This window comes from Trachinotus anak, unplaced genomic scaffold, assembly GCF_046630095.1.
Source record: "Trachinotus anak isolate AG129_WGS33_773 ecotype Australia unplaced genomic scaffold, CSIRO_AGI_Tana_v1 ptg000007l, whole genome shotgun sequence".
NCBI lineage: Eukaryota > Metazoa > Chordata > Actinopteri > Carangiformes > Carangidae > Trachinotus > Trachinotus anak.
The window spans coordinates 20,632,028-20,648,150 of record NW_027273858.1 but is presented as its reverse complement, the minus strand read 5'-3'; the positions used below and the strand labels follow the sequence as shown (position 1 = coordinate 20,648,150).

The 16,123-nt window shown below is 38.8% G+C and overlaps 1 protein-coding gene across 3 annotated transcripts in view; it reads right to left on the bottom strand.

Moving 5' to 3' along the window:
- blnk (B cell linker) overlaps nucleotides 1–16,123 on the bottom strand; it is a 24,324-nt gene extending 8,201 nt beyond the window's left edge. Inside the window, exons 1-7 of one of the 3 annotated variants that reach the window (XM_071481311.1) lie at nucleotides 15,904–16,123; nucleotides 15,561–15,623; nucleotides 6,404–6,450; nucleotides 2,808–2,873; nucleotides 2,128–2,174; nucleotides 411–451; nucleotides 200–317 (exon numbers count right to left, since the gene is read on the bottom strand). In XM_071481311.1, coding sequence (XP_071337412.1) covers nucleotides 200–317; nucleotides 411–451; nucleotides 2,128–2,174; nucleotides 2,808–2,873; nucleotides 6,404–6,450; nucleotides 15,561–15,623; nucleotides 15,904–15,972 — 451 coding nt within the window. In that variant the 5' untranslated portion in view covers nucleotides 15,973–16,123. Of the gene's footprint in view, nucleotides 1–199; nucleotides 318–410; nucleotides 452–2,127; nucleotides 2,175–2,807; nucleotides 2,874–3,103; nucleotides 3,284–6,403; nucleotides 6,451–15,560; nucleotides 15,624–15,903 lie in introns of those variants that run through there. The other 2 variants (XM_071481310.1, XM_071481312.1) reach the window with 2 other exon arrangements.

Here is a 16,123-nt window from a genome sequence, read left to right as displayed (position 1 = left end):
TGCTGACCTGTTGTTACTAGAGCCTGAGAGAGGAGATGTAAAACTACACTGAGATGGTTTTTGGTTCTTAAAACCACAAATATATATTTTGTAATAGATATCAACACTTCAGATAAAATACAGTTAAAGTTGAAGATGGAGGCTTTAAAAAAAACAGCACAGGTGAGAGCAGTTCTTCATGTCAAATGACTGTACTGACCGAGGTACTCCCCCCGTGGGAAGGAAGCAGAAGGAGCTGCGGGGAGGACTCTGTGGCTGGGCGGAGGCTCGTAACTGTAGTCCTGGTCCTCATGTGGATCCTCATAAGTGTCATTATCCTGGGAACAACATAATTCCAGTGTTTCAAACAAATAATCTTGGACAAAAACAACCACTTAAATGACTTACAATTTACATTTTTTCCAACTTACATAATCAGGTTCAGACAGTTCATCACTTTCCCTGTCGTCATCTGTGAACAGAAATTTAAAGGGGAAATATAAGCCTGAGGTGGATTCCAGACATGTAAGAGCAGATTTCATTAAATCCAGCTGCCTAAAACACATTAAGTACCAGCATTAAATCAATCGAAGCAGGTGCACTTCTTGTAATTTCAAAACAAAGCCTCAGCAGGCCTGTTGAGGAACCAGCAGAGCGTGTCTCCTCACCTCTTGAACCGCTGAAGATTCTGTCAACATGTGATTTTATTGTGATTTAATTTGTATGATCCAATTTGAACAGAAGCTGCACATAATTAAGCACAGCATGTTTCTCAAAACAACATCTGGAAACAGCTGAAGTGACACATGCATATCTACATATATATATATGTATATATATATAGATAGATATATACTTGTTTGCAAGCAGAGTGAAACTGTGGTGTGAACGTCAACAGTTGCTGCTGATATGAAACTTGCAAAGTGTGATTATCAAAGGCAGAATTATCTCAATATTATCTCCGTGATTAGTGACATGAGAAGAAAAAGTAAATTTTCCTGAGCTCAGTGATTTTTAAATCACATCGTTTTATACAAAACACACATCATTTTATATACATTGTTCTTTATTACAATTTTGAGTTAGTTGAGTATTTATACAAATTATATATATCTATTATTTTTATTATTAATTCAACAACAACATCAACAATAATAACGCTCTCTCTCTCTCTCTCTCTCTCTCTCTCTCTCTGTTTCTCTCTCTCTCTCTCCTTCCTGTCCTTGTTTCATCTCTCATCTCTCTCTCAACCTAACTGGTTGGGCCAGATGGCCGCCCACCCCCTGGGCCTGGTTCAGCTCAAGGTTTCAGCCTTTTGCCACTGTCACCAAGTGCCTGTGCATGGTGGGAATTGTAGTGTCCCTGTATTATAGAGAGAACAGTCTAGACCTGCTCTACACGCTAAATACATGACTTGAGAATATAATACTCTGAAAGACACTATTCTGCCCAGCGAGTAATATAGAGTATAATTTAATTTTCTCAATATGGTAATTCGCACATCCAGACATCTGATGCAGGTGTGATGGAGAATGTGCTCTTGAAAGAAAGAAAATCCCCCACCACTGCTCTTGCTCAGTCATCCTAACATTTTGGTCTCTCTAGACCTCTGTCAGACGTACATGATGATGACCAGTAAACTGTGATGCTGGGCAAGAGCAGTGTGCAGGATTTTCTTTCCTTCGAGAGTATAATATAAATCCTCACGGGATAAATTATCATTAAAGAGACTCCATCATATTAGGTTTCGATAACACTATGCTGGGTATATGCTTTGGAAAATGTAAAATTTAACACTGTCTGTGTGGAGAATAATCATTACACCTCTCCTGTACGATGTACATGTGCTGCAGAGACTTGGTTATAAAAATCCAAACTTCTGCTCTTCTGAGCTCTTCTGCTCACTCTTTCTTCCTTCATTTTTCCAAGTCAGTCTTAAAACAATCCTCACATCAACACTGTATGTGCAGTTTATATACAGGATGTGCACTGAAACAGTTACTGGTCACTGGAAATATTTCACTGACGCTATTTAAACATCCTCTTCCCACAGAAACAATATGTCCATGTGAAATATTTGGGCCAAAATCCACAAGTCCTTGTATTTACAGTTAAAAATGTTAAAAACATGAGGCAAAAAGCTCTTACCTCTGTAGTCTCGCGCAGGTACCTTTGGAAGTGGTTTGCTTTTCAGTCTGCCACACAGAGAGATATTGATCGATCAACAGTGATTTGACAGTGATTTGAGTGTGAACACATCCCTGTACTATTAATACAAGATGTCAATTCTGATAAGAAGACGTCAAGCTCCAATGTATCAAAGTGTGATTGTTTGAGTACTGACACTTTGTCTTGGTGAAAGGCACTTTTCATTTCCATACATCACAGCAGACACCTGTACTGTAAAACTGTGAAAGGTCTATATTTACCTAAACGTACTTAGCACACTGATGTGCATATTTTCCAGACAGCATGAGAATACATTTCCTTAGAAATACTTGGTGCCTTTACACTATCTATCCTCATGTGTCTAAAGAAGACTCATTTCAGGAAAGGAAAGTGAAATAACAGACATCTGTTGAAGATATTTTTGGTCTGTGGGTCTCTCTATCTTATTCCAACGGTTGTGAAAGAGGAATTGACATTCTCCACTGATGCATATATACCCATGGCATTGAGATTTTTTAGATCAACAAATTTCCCAAAGGTCTGTCACCCACTTAACCGTTCAAACTAATTTACACTGATGTATTTCCACAGTGTTTTTTTCCTATAATACTATCATGTAGCAAAAGTGCGGTAAAGATCTGGAAAGCTTAGACACTGACCTTCTTAGTTTATTCAGTAAGCTGCCGTCGTTTTTCTTGATGTCCTGAACAATCTTCTGAAGCTGCCTGCAAAACACATAATGATGATTTCAGGAAATGAACACAAGCTGCCGTTTCAACCCTTTTGTTGCTTGAGTAGAAAAATGACCAGCTTCTCTTAACGCTACAGTGCACACATGGAAGAAAAAGCGCCACATATAGTCACAGTTTCACATATATATAAAGGGTTTGCTAAAAGTGACAGTGTGTCATCGTCTACATAGAGAGAAAACTTCAAATTAACCCGAGACTCTTACCGAATCTTTGCTGTGGCAGGAGCAGCAAGTTTGCCTAACGTATCCATATTAATGTTTAATACAGAAGACTGCATTTTTGCGTCTCATTCCTCTCGTGCACTGATCCTGCGCTGACACAATGTTGACAGGAGCATAAATGAACTCTGTGTTTGGCTACAAGTCACGTCATTGTCACTGAGGGGAGGGAAAAATCACTTCTCTTTTCCACTCCTCTCTCACCCCCAACGCACACGCGTGCACGTGCGCGTGCACACACACACACACAGACACACACACACAAACAGATTTCAGTGACCACACTTTCGACAAACCTCTTGCATCACATCTCTCTTGACTCTCTTCAATTCCACTTCCATCCAGACACAGCCATTTTAACTTCTGCTGACAACTGTCTATATCACCTGAATGCAGTTACAAAGTACATTTACTTGAGTACTCTGCTGAATTCTATTTTGCGAGTATCTGTACTTTACTTTAGCATTTTTTTTTTTTTTTAACTTATGACTTTTACTCCACTACACTTAAAAGACAAATGTTGTACTTTGAAGTACCTCAGCTATATTTTAAGTCTGTGTTTGAAATTTTAGAAATAAAGAAAGATTCCTTTTGTTGTTAATGTTTACCACGATCAAACTCCATCACTGCCTGCAAAACTTTGCTGCCCAACTCGAGGAAGCACGGCGAGGTTTGTGATGTTTGTTTTATTCCAGATGAACTTGTCAACAGACAGTTTGTAGTAGCTGGTTGTTCTTCTGTTGATTTAATGATGTATTTATGGCCATTTCTATCATCTTTGTATCATATTCTATACGTTTTTTATTCTACAGGTTCTACAGTCAGCCAGTCAGTCAGCAGGTCGTTTCAGAGCCATGAGCGTCTGTAAAACAATGCACTGACATAGAAAAATGTACTTTTGAATACTTTGCTATTGATAAACTCAAATACTTCATTACATAGACTTAGACAAAAATGTAACTGAACAACTTTCACCTGTATTGGAGTAATATCTGACCAGGAGCATTTATACTCATGTAATAAAGTTGTGCACTTTGTCCACCTCTGCCTGAATGAGGTCACTGGATGAGGCCTTCAACTTAGTTCATGAATGTTTTGAAACCGTCATTTGTTCACTTTCCACCATTTCACACGCAAATGTTTATTTTCATTTCTGAACAAACTCCAACTTCCTTCCTCACAACAGATATTATTATCATTACCGATGCTGCTGCCGCTGGACGTCCATGTCTGTGTTTAGCTTTCAACAGGTCTGTGTCTAAGGTCACGCATGGTCTGTCATGGAAAGTACCATGTTGTAATCCTGAGAATTTTCTATATATGGAGAATAGAAGAGTGCGCAACCTTTCCTGTCTCACTGGCAGGAAGATGATCTATCACAGTGTGTGTGTGTGTGTGTGTCTGTGTCCACGTGCCTCCATATAGCTGTATAGACTAATTTTGGTTTGAGATTTTGGTTGTTAAGGAGTTTTGGCTGAAAAATTGAATTGAAAGGGCTGTTTGATGGTCATGACTTGGTTTTAGGGCTGAGCCAACTATAACATGACAACTATAGAAAGACCAACATATGTGTGTTTGTGTGTGTGTGTGTGTGTGATCACCATGGCGATGTTTTGCAAAATAAATGTCTGAAACATGTCCGCTCTACCTCTGATCAGTGAATCACACAGAGAGGAGAAACCAAGACGCTGTCATTGGTGAGAAACATCCAAATCTTTCAAGAATTAAGGAGACAGTTTTGGATTTTTAAGGAACCAACTGTGTGTGATTCATCATACGAAAAAAAGCCTGTAGTCAAGATTCAGCCTGGAGCTGCTCAGCTGGAAATGAATGTGAAATTACCTATATGCTTAGAAGGGAAATTTAAACTCCTGTCGCCTCACTGAGTGTTATCCTGTTCATTCTTTCTTTGTTCAACAAATCTTTCTAAATTTGCCAACATTAAGTTGAACTGACTAGGAGGACCAATGGATACACTGCACGCTATAGAAATAACATGAGTTCCTGGTTCAAGTGTGAGATTAATCACATAAAAACAGGCACTCAAAGAGGAAAGTATGGAAGTTGAAACAATACAATTAAGAGACATTTAATTTGGCATATATGTGCAGGATATACTGTGCAACAAATGTTTTATTCAGTTTTTATCTGCATGTTATCAAACTTCACCATTAATGCAAAAATTAAAATGAAGACTTTACAAATAATTTCTAGTGGGCTCAAAAGAACAATCTTTATATGGAAATTGAATGTGAATGGATTTGGAAATGGATTTTAATTTTTACATTGTATAAATTAAAGAATAGTCGGAGTTTGCAATAGAATTTTTAAATAATTTGATCCATATTAAATTGTAAATTCACACTGAATCTTACATCTTTTGCCACTAAGGTTTTCCTTTGATGACATATTTTCAGACACAAATGTCCTTATTAGTTATTTATCAATTCTAAAAATTAAAAAGAAAAATGTAAAACTGATACACAATGAAGTGTCACTTTGACTGACTTGTTTCAATCTAATAGTGTCAGTTTATGTGAGACACACGTGCACATACTCACATAAACACGCATACACGGGGGGATACATGAACAGGAACATGCCTCACAAACAAGAGCAAACACATGCTGACAAAAGTGCAGCTGCAGTCCAGTCAGACAGGCAGACAAGAGCTCTCTGCACACATCTGCACAGGCACACACACAAACCCAGCTGTACGTGTGTACAAATACAAACTAACTTTATGCATTTACACACACCTGCAAATATGCACGTTATAATGATCACAGGCAGGAATAAGGAATATTGCTTTCATGTAAAATCCTGTCATTTTACATGACTAAATAAATAGATACATTAATTGAATGATAATAATAATGATAATAATAATAAGAAGAAGCGGAAGAAGAAGAAGAAGAAGAAATTGACTATCCAAACTGATACTGTGGGGTACACCCTGGACAGGTCGCCAGTCTATCACACGACTGAGACATACAGACAAACAACCACACACACACACACACACACACACACACCCACTCACACTCCAAAGGGCAATTTAGAGTCACCAGTTAACCTAATGTGCTTGTCTTTGGACTGTGGGAGGAAGCCGGAGTACCAGGAGGGAACTCACTCAGACACAGGGAGAACGCAGAGAGGCCCCAGGCCCTCAGTCTATACAACACTGTACTTTTTCTTTTTTTAATTGTAAAATTGTAAATGAATTGCTGTGATGGGTGGTGGGGGTGGGGGTATGACTGACAGCGGTATAGAAGTGTTACTTACGGTCGGTGGATGAGACTAAACTTGCTCATGTCACTGTCAGACAGGTTCTGTGAAAGCATCAGAGAAATCAAGTTAAACACACGGGGACAAGTCGGGGATAAATTAGCGATCACGCAGTTCACAGACGACTGTGACTCCTTATAGCAGAGATGATACTGCAAGTATGTCACCTTCACCAAACACATGCATCTGAGCAGTGGTGGCAGCAGTTCTAAAAAAACATTATCTCTTAGCTGACAGGAGATGGCAGCATCTCACTAATGCACTGCTAGTTTTTTATTTTATTTTAATGTAACCCTCATTTTATTTCTGGGGAGCTAATTCTGAAAGACATTATGGGAGATGCAGGGTCAGAGATGGTAGCATACATTAAATTCATACATATATTATAATAATACCCAGTTTCACAGTATTGTAGGTCGGATCTTGCTGCACCTCCGTGGAGGCGTTAGAGGTCAGGTGACTTGGTCAAGGGCTCATTGATGATATAAAAGTAGGAGAATGTGTCAAATCCTTTTATTTATGAACTCATGTAATGCAACAATGAAACAACAGTGATATACAAGAAGAACACAAAGCAGGAGACACAATCTCACAGAAGAAAAGCACAGACAAAGAGATGTGTTTTATTTTCTGTGACCTGGTTTTCCTTTTCTTAGTGAATAAAAAGTGCAGACTTTCAGGTGAAGAGTTTTCTCCTTCAGCCAAAAAAAAAAAAAAAAACATGAACATATTACACAATTTCAAAAAAATCATCAAACATTTATAAAAAGTTTATCCGACTACCCGCTGAATTGTAATTTTTTCTTGCATTTTAATGTCTGTGTTACAGTAAGGCAATCGAGATTTGTAAATGAAAGGAAAATGATTACCATAAAATATGCAACATATCCCACTAAATTATGTATTCCCCTCTTCATTCATAATTCATTGCTCCAGGTCGTTACTTGCTCTGTCGCTATTCTGTTTTATATTTGTCGTAACGTGATGAAGATCCATGACAACAGATGTTTGTAAAAGTCTTCACTGTTCTCTTAAGTTGTCAAATAAGCAAATAGATAAAATCTTGTTAGAGGAGGTTAATGTGTGAGGTATGGGTCTAATACGGCGAGTTAATTTAGATATGAATAATGTATGGAGGGCTCTTTATCTGCAGCGTCTCCTGTGAAACGTGTAATGTATTTTTGAGAGGCCTACAGCTGATTGTATGGTAGTTTTTCAAAGGTGTTTATGATTTATTAGACATTTTCCATGGGGTGAGAAGGGGTTGTGGGGATGGGGGCGGGAGGGCTTGATAATGCGTTACCTTAGTGTGTGAATATGCAACAAAGGCATGCATTTGCTCTAGCCCCTGGCACAGTGAAAAACCCTTAAAGTAGGACTTGTTATTTAATCATTTGTAAATCAGAGAGTGAGATCACTTAATATGAAAGGCTTTACCTCCTTCAAAGAACTGAACCCTGGCCTCACAGATACACACTTGATCATCCCACTGGCTTACAGGGAAAAAAAAAATCCTATCTGTATAAAATCAGACTTAGCCTTTTGACACTGAATGAAATATCAAATAGTCCGCCCCAGTGGATACTCAGGCACGGCTCCCACATTGAATTATTTATAGGATTGTCTGTGCTTGTTCGAATGAGACACAACAGTTTTACAAGCTGCAGCCTCTCCTTTGTACTATCGCCCTCACTCATAGTGTAAAACAACACTCTAAATCACGTCTTCATTTTTACACATTTTTATAACTTACATAAAGCCCAATTAATATCTGAACAGAATTTTATTTAGCTTCTTGCTGGCAATGATATGATCTGTGTAAATAGTGATATGTGTTTGTGCCAGATATTGAGCTGCAGCTTATTTGAATGTGCGCTTTATTGGTCCCTCTATTTTTTTCCTGCTTCCTTTAATAGAGCAGGTGGGGTGATTTTAACATCACCTGCTCTAGTCAGTGATTTTAATCCCATCTGGAGTGAGTATGTGGGTAATTTTCCACCCCCACCCCATTATTAATTACAGCCATAATAACCTGCTCATTTTATGGGGACCTTGCTGGTCTTCCTGTGATTTCAGTCCCATCCAGAGAAACATCTTAGTGGATCCGGATTTTTTTTTTCCACAAGAAGAGCTGCTTTTCCTTCAACTTCTTTTCTTTTTAATCGTCTCACTGTGAAATTTAACTTTTGTATGGAAATGTTTTTGCCAATCTAATAGACAGAAATGTGGTAAGACCAACATGTTGGCCTATTTAGCATCTAGCATGGTTCAACAAAGAAAAATCAAAGACATCAGGAATACAAAATATCTTCATCTCATTAAATGGGCTGAACCTAGAGCACAGACTCTCTCTAGTTCCATTTGTAACTTATTATATGGCTGTTTGTGGCACTTTTCATGTGTGCTGTCAAATGCAACATTGAATGTCTTTCAGGAGAGTCTGAAAATGTGTGCCCCCATCACTTGGAAAGTAGGCTTTTCTCTTCCAATCATATATAAAAAATTTGATTTCTGATAAACTAATTCTGAAAGACCAAAAACTGACTCTAAGGCTACAGTTCTGCAGATACCATATGTCAAAACTGAACAAAACAAACTAATTACACAAATTACAAACTTAACCTGTTTGGCTCTAGGGAAAAGTCAAGGGGATCACTAAAGTCATTGGGATTCATCCTTTGGGTACCATGAAATTTCAGCAATCAGTCCAGTGGCTGTTGAGATATTTCAAAGTGCAAAGCTGTGGACCAACCGACACTGCCATCCATAGAAATATGTTGCTAGCATGGCTAAAAAGACATTCAGGCTGGGACATACATTGTCTGGATTGCTTCTTTTGTCTAAAATAGGAATAATTTACAGTCATGGTAAAACTATAATGATGTAAAAAAAAAAAAAAAAAAAAAAAAAAATTCACACATAGCAGCTTTAAAGGAGCAATTTGTGGCTGTGTCCAAATATAGGTCCAACTATAAGTGTCTCACTATTCCCTATGTAGTCCACCATATAGTGATTTAAGCCATTTTATAGTGCTGTCTGAATGTATGATGAGAATTATTATACCCTATATAGTGGACTCATAGTATCCAATAATACATGCATGTAAAGTAGTGTACAACTAAACAACAAATCAATATATACCACCATGCAATGCGCTCGCACTGAAAGAAAGAAGAATGGCGCAGAGAAAATTACCCGAGCAGTGTCCGAGTGTGTTTTTTTATTTTACTGATGAGCTCATTACATAGTCATCTACATAGAAGTCCCTGGAGAGTGAGTAGGGAGGGAGTGAGTGAGTGATTTCAGACACAACCGAGATGTTATAATTCACCCTCTGAGCAGCACGAGTTCTTCAGAGCAGACTGGACGCAGCGGTGACTCGGTATATGAAAGTGACGAGACAGCATGCTAACTTCAGTAGATGAAAGGAAGTGATAGAAGTAGCATGTGAGTTGCGTTCCACCACAGGACACAGCTCTTGTCAAGTAAAGGAATAAAGGTTGATGCTGAACTTCTCGCCTGTTAAGTGAACAGCTGTAAATGCTAACGTTGGCTATGTAGCTACAGCAAAACTTACAAACAGTCCCTTTATATCATGGTACCTAAAGCAACCTAATATACTTCATATATTGTCATCTCTGCTGCCAAAGCTTAAGGTACATTACCAAGTGCGAAATCTCAGTTTCACCCAAAAACAGGCACATGAACGACCACATTTTGTTTCTGTTCACGTGTGGCTCTCCCTGGGAATGGCAAGTAGAGGGTTCGACATGAGGAACATTTGTTAATGCTTTCCTTGATGATGAGTTTCATTTCACGATACAGAGAACAGCTTCGCAGCTACATGCCCACAAAATTACCTTCGGTTCTTTCACAGCAGTTGTGCAAGGTCTCATGACTGTCATTCAGTGAGACTTTCCACATGTGCACAGATTCACACTAAACATCCCAAAATTACAGGTGTTACAAGATATTTCTGGTTTGAGGTGTTTTTTTTTTCCTTCACGAATAATTTTCTGCTCTTTTTCCTCAAGAAGGGACCTGTGTCAAAATTCAAATTAGATTCAGTGAGGCTAAGGTTTGGACTGTATTAACACCTCATCCCTTCCCTCTCTTTTCAACTACACCATATATACATTTTCTAAAAACGTCTTTATAAAGCACATTTGTGTGTCAGCATTCCTCTGCAGACCTCTGATACCAACAACAAAGAAATCCTGTGATTTCTATTGCCATAGATGTGTGCATAGGCTGTCTCTTTTGAATGGCCTTTGTTTGTAGTGTTGATGTCATACACAGAAGTTGAAAGTGACGTCTTCAACCAGCCGCAGCGTCACAGAGATGGAGACTGACAGTTCTTTTGATCTACCACTTGTCTCTTTTAATCTGTCTACCTGTATGATCGAACATGGCATCAGTAAGATGGAGATTACCTTTATCCATGCTTTGCTGGCTGAATGTTATTCCTGTCCACACTGTAGTGCACTGCCATCCAACGCTCAGACAGAATTAGATTGTGTATTTTCTCCCACAATTTTTAACTGATGAGGATACATTGCAGGTGTGATGTGAAGGGGATGCATTCGAGGCAGAGCCTGATGCTGTCTTATGACAGCAGCTTAGATCTGTGTTGCCTACTTACTTGTATCTATTTACTTAAGGATTTTATGACCTTTGCTCCATCTACTGTATAAACATCGTATGAATATGCAAAGTAAGCCAAAGGCAAAGCTCAGCAGCAGCACACTCTCTGGATGACATTCAGGCCCTCTCTGCCCTTAGACACATGCTGAGCGGAGCTCCTGATGAGTTGAACACAACATACTCTAAACAATATCTCCTCCTGTTTTTAGCAGGCAGAGGTTTCAAAAATGTTTGTGATCATGCATGTATATTAAATTCACAGAAATGTGTCTTAATGGTATTAAGACTCTCTCCAGACATGTTTTTAGACATATGGAAATATCATCCTTTGAATGACATATTGTGTCTGTCATGGTTTTTCCAAAGAAAATTCAAATAAAGAGATGTCTCCTAGGTCACTGAAAAGTCTTTCTCAGCATACAGTATGTGTGCAGAGGTTCCAGCATCACAGGTTGCATGCATCTTAAACTCTGATTCAACTTTACACTTTCAGATAATGTAGAAACAGACTTACAGGGACTCTACGCAAACATCATTTTGCAAAGTGAAGGGCAAACATCTAAGCTAATTGCAAGGAAAACCAATTTTTTTGGTGAGGGTGGCTTTAAATATACACCTAAGTATATCTGTTTTATTTCACTCTGCCTTGCAACACAACATTAATTCAATTTACACTGAAGCATCAAAGTGTTTACAGTTGCTCTTGTAAAATCCTCCTGCAACACAAAGTGACATTTCACTGCCAGAGGCAACTGTAAAAAAAAAAAAAAAAAAAAACACTTCTGTTTTTCTGCCAAGGAACAGAAGAGGAACTGGATAATTACAATGAGCAGCAACACTCAGGCTTGAAGAAGTAAAGAGCACCACCTACTGAAACTCACTCCGTCAAAAGATAAGCAGAGAGAAAACTTGTCTCAAACTGACAAATGTCTTTAGAGTAATGACTTTTAGAGCTAAAAATATTAAATACAAAAATCTGTGAGAATGCAGATTGTAGAATAAATATTAAAACTTTTCTGTCAAGCGTGGTATGCAGTACGAAGTACAAGGACACACAAGGACAAAGAGAAAATTCACTGTGTTTTCTCTTTGCAGTGTAATATTAGCAGGTAATCTATCAAGTAACCTACAGTATATTGTCATGTTTTTGTAGTTTGTATGCGGCTTTTATTAAATTATTTTTTGTAAATTGTTTGTGTCTTGTGCTGTTCGGATTTCTTTCCTTATTGAGTTTTGTGCTGTTCTGTATGTATTTCATTGTTAAGTTATATGTATTTTAAAGTCATCTATGCTCTGGTATGTGGCACTGGATCATGCAACGTACTGTACTGTCTGCGCTGCTGTCTTCAGGTCTCTCCGCAGATGCTCTATAAGGTTTACGTCAGGGCTTTGGTTGGCCACTCAAGGACAGTCAGAGCTTTGTCCTGAAGCCACTTCAGCATTGTGCTGGCTGTATGCTTTGGCTCACTGTCATGCTGAAAGGTGAACTGTAGCCCCAGTCTCAGGTCACATGTACTTTAAAGCAGGTTTTTTTTCAAGGACCCCTCTGTATGGCGTTTGCCAGACATAATGTTCTCAGTACTCAAAGGGTTCGATTTTCAACGTGGAATAATGGTAACAAAGCATCAGACCAGGGAATGTTTTCCCTCAAGCTTTCAGAGTCCTTTAAAGGCTTTTTGACAAACTCTGAGCTGGCTGTCACACGCCTTTTATTCAAAGTGGCTTCCATCTAGCTGCTCTAAGGTGAAGTCCTGATTGATGGAGAGCTGCCGAGATGGTCGTCCTCCCACCAGGTTCTATCATCTCTTAGGGTGACTGGTGGCTTCTTGGTCACCTCCTTGACCAAAGCCCTTCTTGCTTGGTTACTCTGTTTGGCTGGATGGCCAACACTATGAAGAGTCCTGGTGTTTCTAGACTTCTTCCATTTCACAAATATTGAGGCCACTGTGCTCATGGGAACACACAAAGCTTTAGAAAAGGTTTTATACGTTTAACCTGGTCAATGCCTCACCACAACTTTATTGCAGAGATCTACAGAGAGTTCCTTGGCTTTCATGGCTTGGTTTTGGTCCTCACATGTGGTGTAAATTGTGGAACCTTATATAAACCTGTGTCGGTGTGTACCTTTCTAAACTATGTCCAATCAGTTCAATTTGCCACAGTTGGACTCCAGTCAAGTTCTAGACACATCTCAAGGATACTTAAAGCAAAGTTTAGAATGCCACAGCAAAGGGTCTGAATACTTTTGTAAATAAAAGATTTTTTTTTTTTTCAAAAATGTCTAAAAAGTGTTCTCACTTTGTAATTGTGGATTATTGATTGTAGGCTGATGCGCAAAAATAGCATTTTTATCCTTTTAGAATGAAATATACAACACAATGATACTTTCTGACAACACTGCATAAGTTTAGTTAGCATGGAAACATTTGCTAGTTGTCATTAAAGACAAAGTACAGCTGAAGCTGGTGGGAAAGCCAATAGTTTTGTGTATTCGGTCATTGTTTTGGGTAATTTTAAATTTCGAGCTGATGATGGTGCCCAAGGAAAAAGTAATTAGTAATAAGTAATTTGGGAAGCACAAATGTTGGAGCCAGCCCATACAATAGGAACTGATGTGGTCTCTGCATCCAATCACTGTCCAGATATTTTAGTCTTGGCCAGTCGGTGGACTGACTGACTGACATTGCCATCCATAACGCTACACCGTTAGTGTGGCTACAAATAGAAAAAAATTAGGCTGCCATTAAGTCATTGTTAGTTTGTCAATATTGAATGAAGAGGTTATAGATCTGTACATGGAATCACCATAGTCCTTAGAATTGATCTTCTAGAGACTTTGAACATGTGCCGCAAATTGCACAGGAATCCATTAAATAGTTGTTGATATATTTCACTCTGAACTCCAAATGTCAGCCTCATAGTGGCACACAAGGAAAAGCCAGGGGATCACAAAAAATAGTGTAATCCATCCTCTGGGGGCCATGGGTGCTTGCACAGAATTCATTGGCAATTCAATATCTGAGATATTTAAATCTAGACCAGGTGCACCAGAGGTGGACACTGAGCCATGCCTAATGGGGCTTAAAATAAATACAACAAATAAAAGTCCACACAACTATTGTAGGTACAAAAATGTAAACAGATTGTGTATGACTGAATGTTTTGTCTGACTCCACAGTTGCTAAAAGTGAAGGTGTGTGTGTGGCCAGCTGTACGGCCATGATGAAATATTCTGGTTCAATATGAGCATGTGCTTACCAGAGCTACATAGAGCTCTGGTGTACTGGCTGGGTCTGTAGCTATGGGATCTATCAGTCAATACACATACTGGGTGTATGTATATGCATCTTTCAGTTCTGCACTGGAAATCTGCACATCAAAGCCCCTGCTCTGAAACATTCATCATTTTGACTTAAAAATCCACAGTGAACATATTTCGGGGAAGAATAGCCTGCGAGAGACAGGGGGAATTATTTCAGCGATGCAGTATGCCACCTGAAATGAAATCACTTCATGGGCAGTGAATAATGAGGACAGGTGTTGATTGTTGCTCTCATTTGTTAGCGTGACAAGTGTGTATAAGTGGCCACAAAAAAGGAGCATATGAATGAATGTTTATAGAGGCAGACCAGTGCACAGGAGGCATTGCTCAGGTATCATTAGGCTCCTCAAAAAACTAAGCATTAAGAAGTTATAAACCTGTGCTTAAGCTATTTCACTGCGTAAAATCCTCCTCTCCCTCATGACTGAAGCAGATTTAATGATACTTAACTGAAATAAGTAGGGATCACAGCTTTAATAGCCCTGTGACTCACCTCACGGCTCTCGCTCTCTCCCAAACGGAGACACAGGCAGCTTTCACCTGTGCTCATTGTGTCGGCCCTCAGAGATTGCGTAAGTAACGGTGACAAAGCAATGAGAGTGATATCAAAGCAGAAGTTGCAACTGACTTACTTCCATGTTAGAAGGATTGTTCATTACAAACTGATGAGTGTAGGAACTAATGCAAGCGAGTCAGTCCTGCTTCATATCCTGTAAACTCTCCTCTGTTTTTCAACTCTGTAAATTCATATATTACTGCTTAAGATATTCATTAATTGATTCAATCTAAAGGTTTAGGATTCATGTATCTAAACAAGAAAAAAACCCAAACTCCTGCAAGCAGTATTGGCCTTATAATAAGAGTCAAAATTATACACAATTTTGGCATTCTAAGTTCAGTTTGTTAGATGTTTGTTTATTTATTTATTTTAGTGAAATAGGCACAAACAACTCCAGGAAATGTAATTATTCTGCTGTTTTTAATACCATAATTATAATAGTAACAGTGATTGCTTGGGAGGATTTGTCCATTTTGATGTAATTAGAATAACAAATTGGACACAACCACAGTCCCAATCTGATCCTGAATGGATTAGTAGATTATGTAATGGCAAGGAGAGACAGAAAAAAAAAGACTATTTTCTGGAAAATTTATGGGAGAAGAGAAAAATGCAAGAGACTGACTCACCAGAAGCCTTTGTCCATTAATTCTCAGTCTTTTTACGGTGACGGCACATTCTTGCATTTTGTTCTGAGGGCAGTAAACACATTGATTCAGTTGTCTGAATTGACATTTACATTTAAAAACAGAGATTAACTCAATTTAATCCCAAAAATACTTCCTGTCATGAGCTCCTTATTTTAACACTTGGAGCTATATACTGTCTGCACCGTATGTATGACAAGGAGTTCTCAAACACAATACGCTGCTGAACAACTTTTAAATCATGTGAAAATAGGTCAACATGCCTCCAAAGTTGGATTTGTGATAATACCTTATTTTGTCTCCCATTTTTTTCTTTTGTACTCACCTTGCACATAAAGAAGGCCACTTGCGCATGGTCCCACCCCTCGCACTCTTCTCTGGACGGCAGGTTCATTTCTGTCTCAATGGGGAAGCTCAGAGCAGGAGTGAGCTCTTGGAAGTACAGTAATAGACTGACCGGTCACGCACCACAGCACTGACACATCAGCCAGCTTCAGCAGGGAGAAGAACACAGAGGGAGGTCACCTCATTAAGGCCAAAAGATA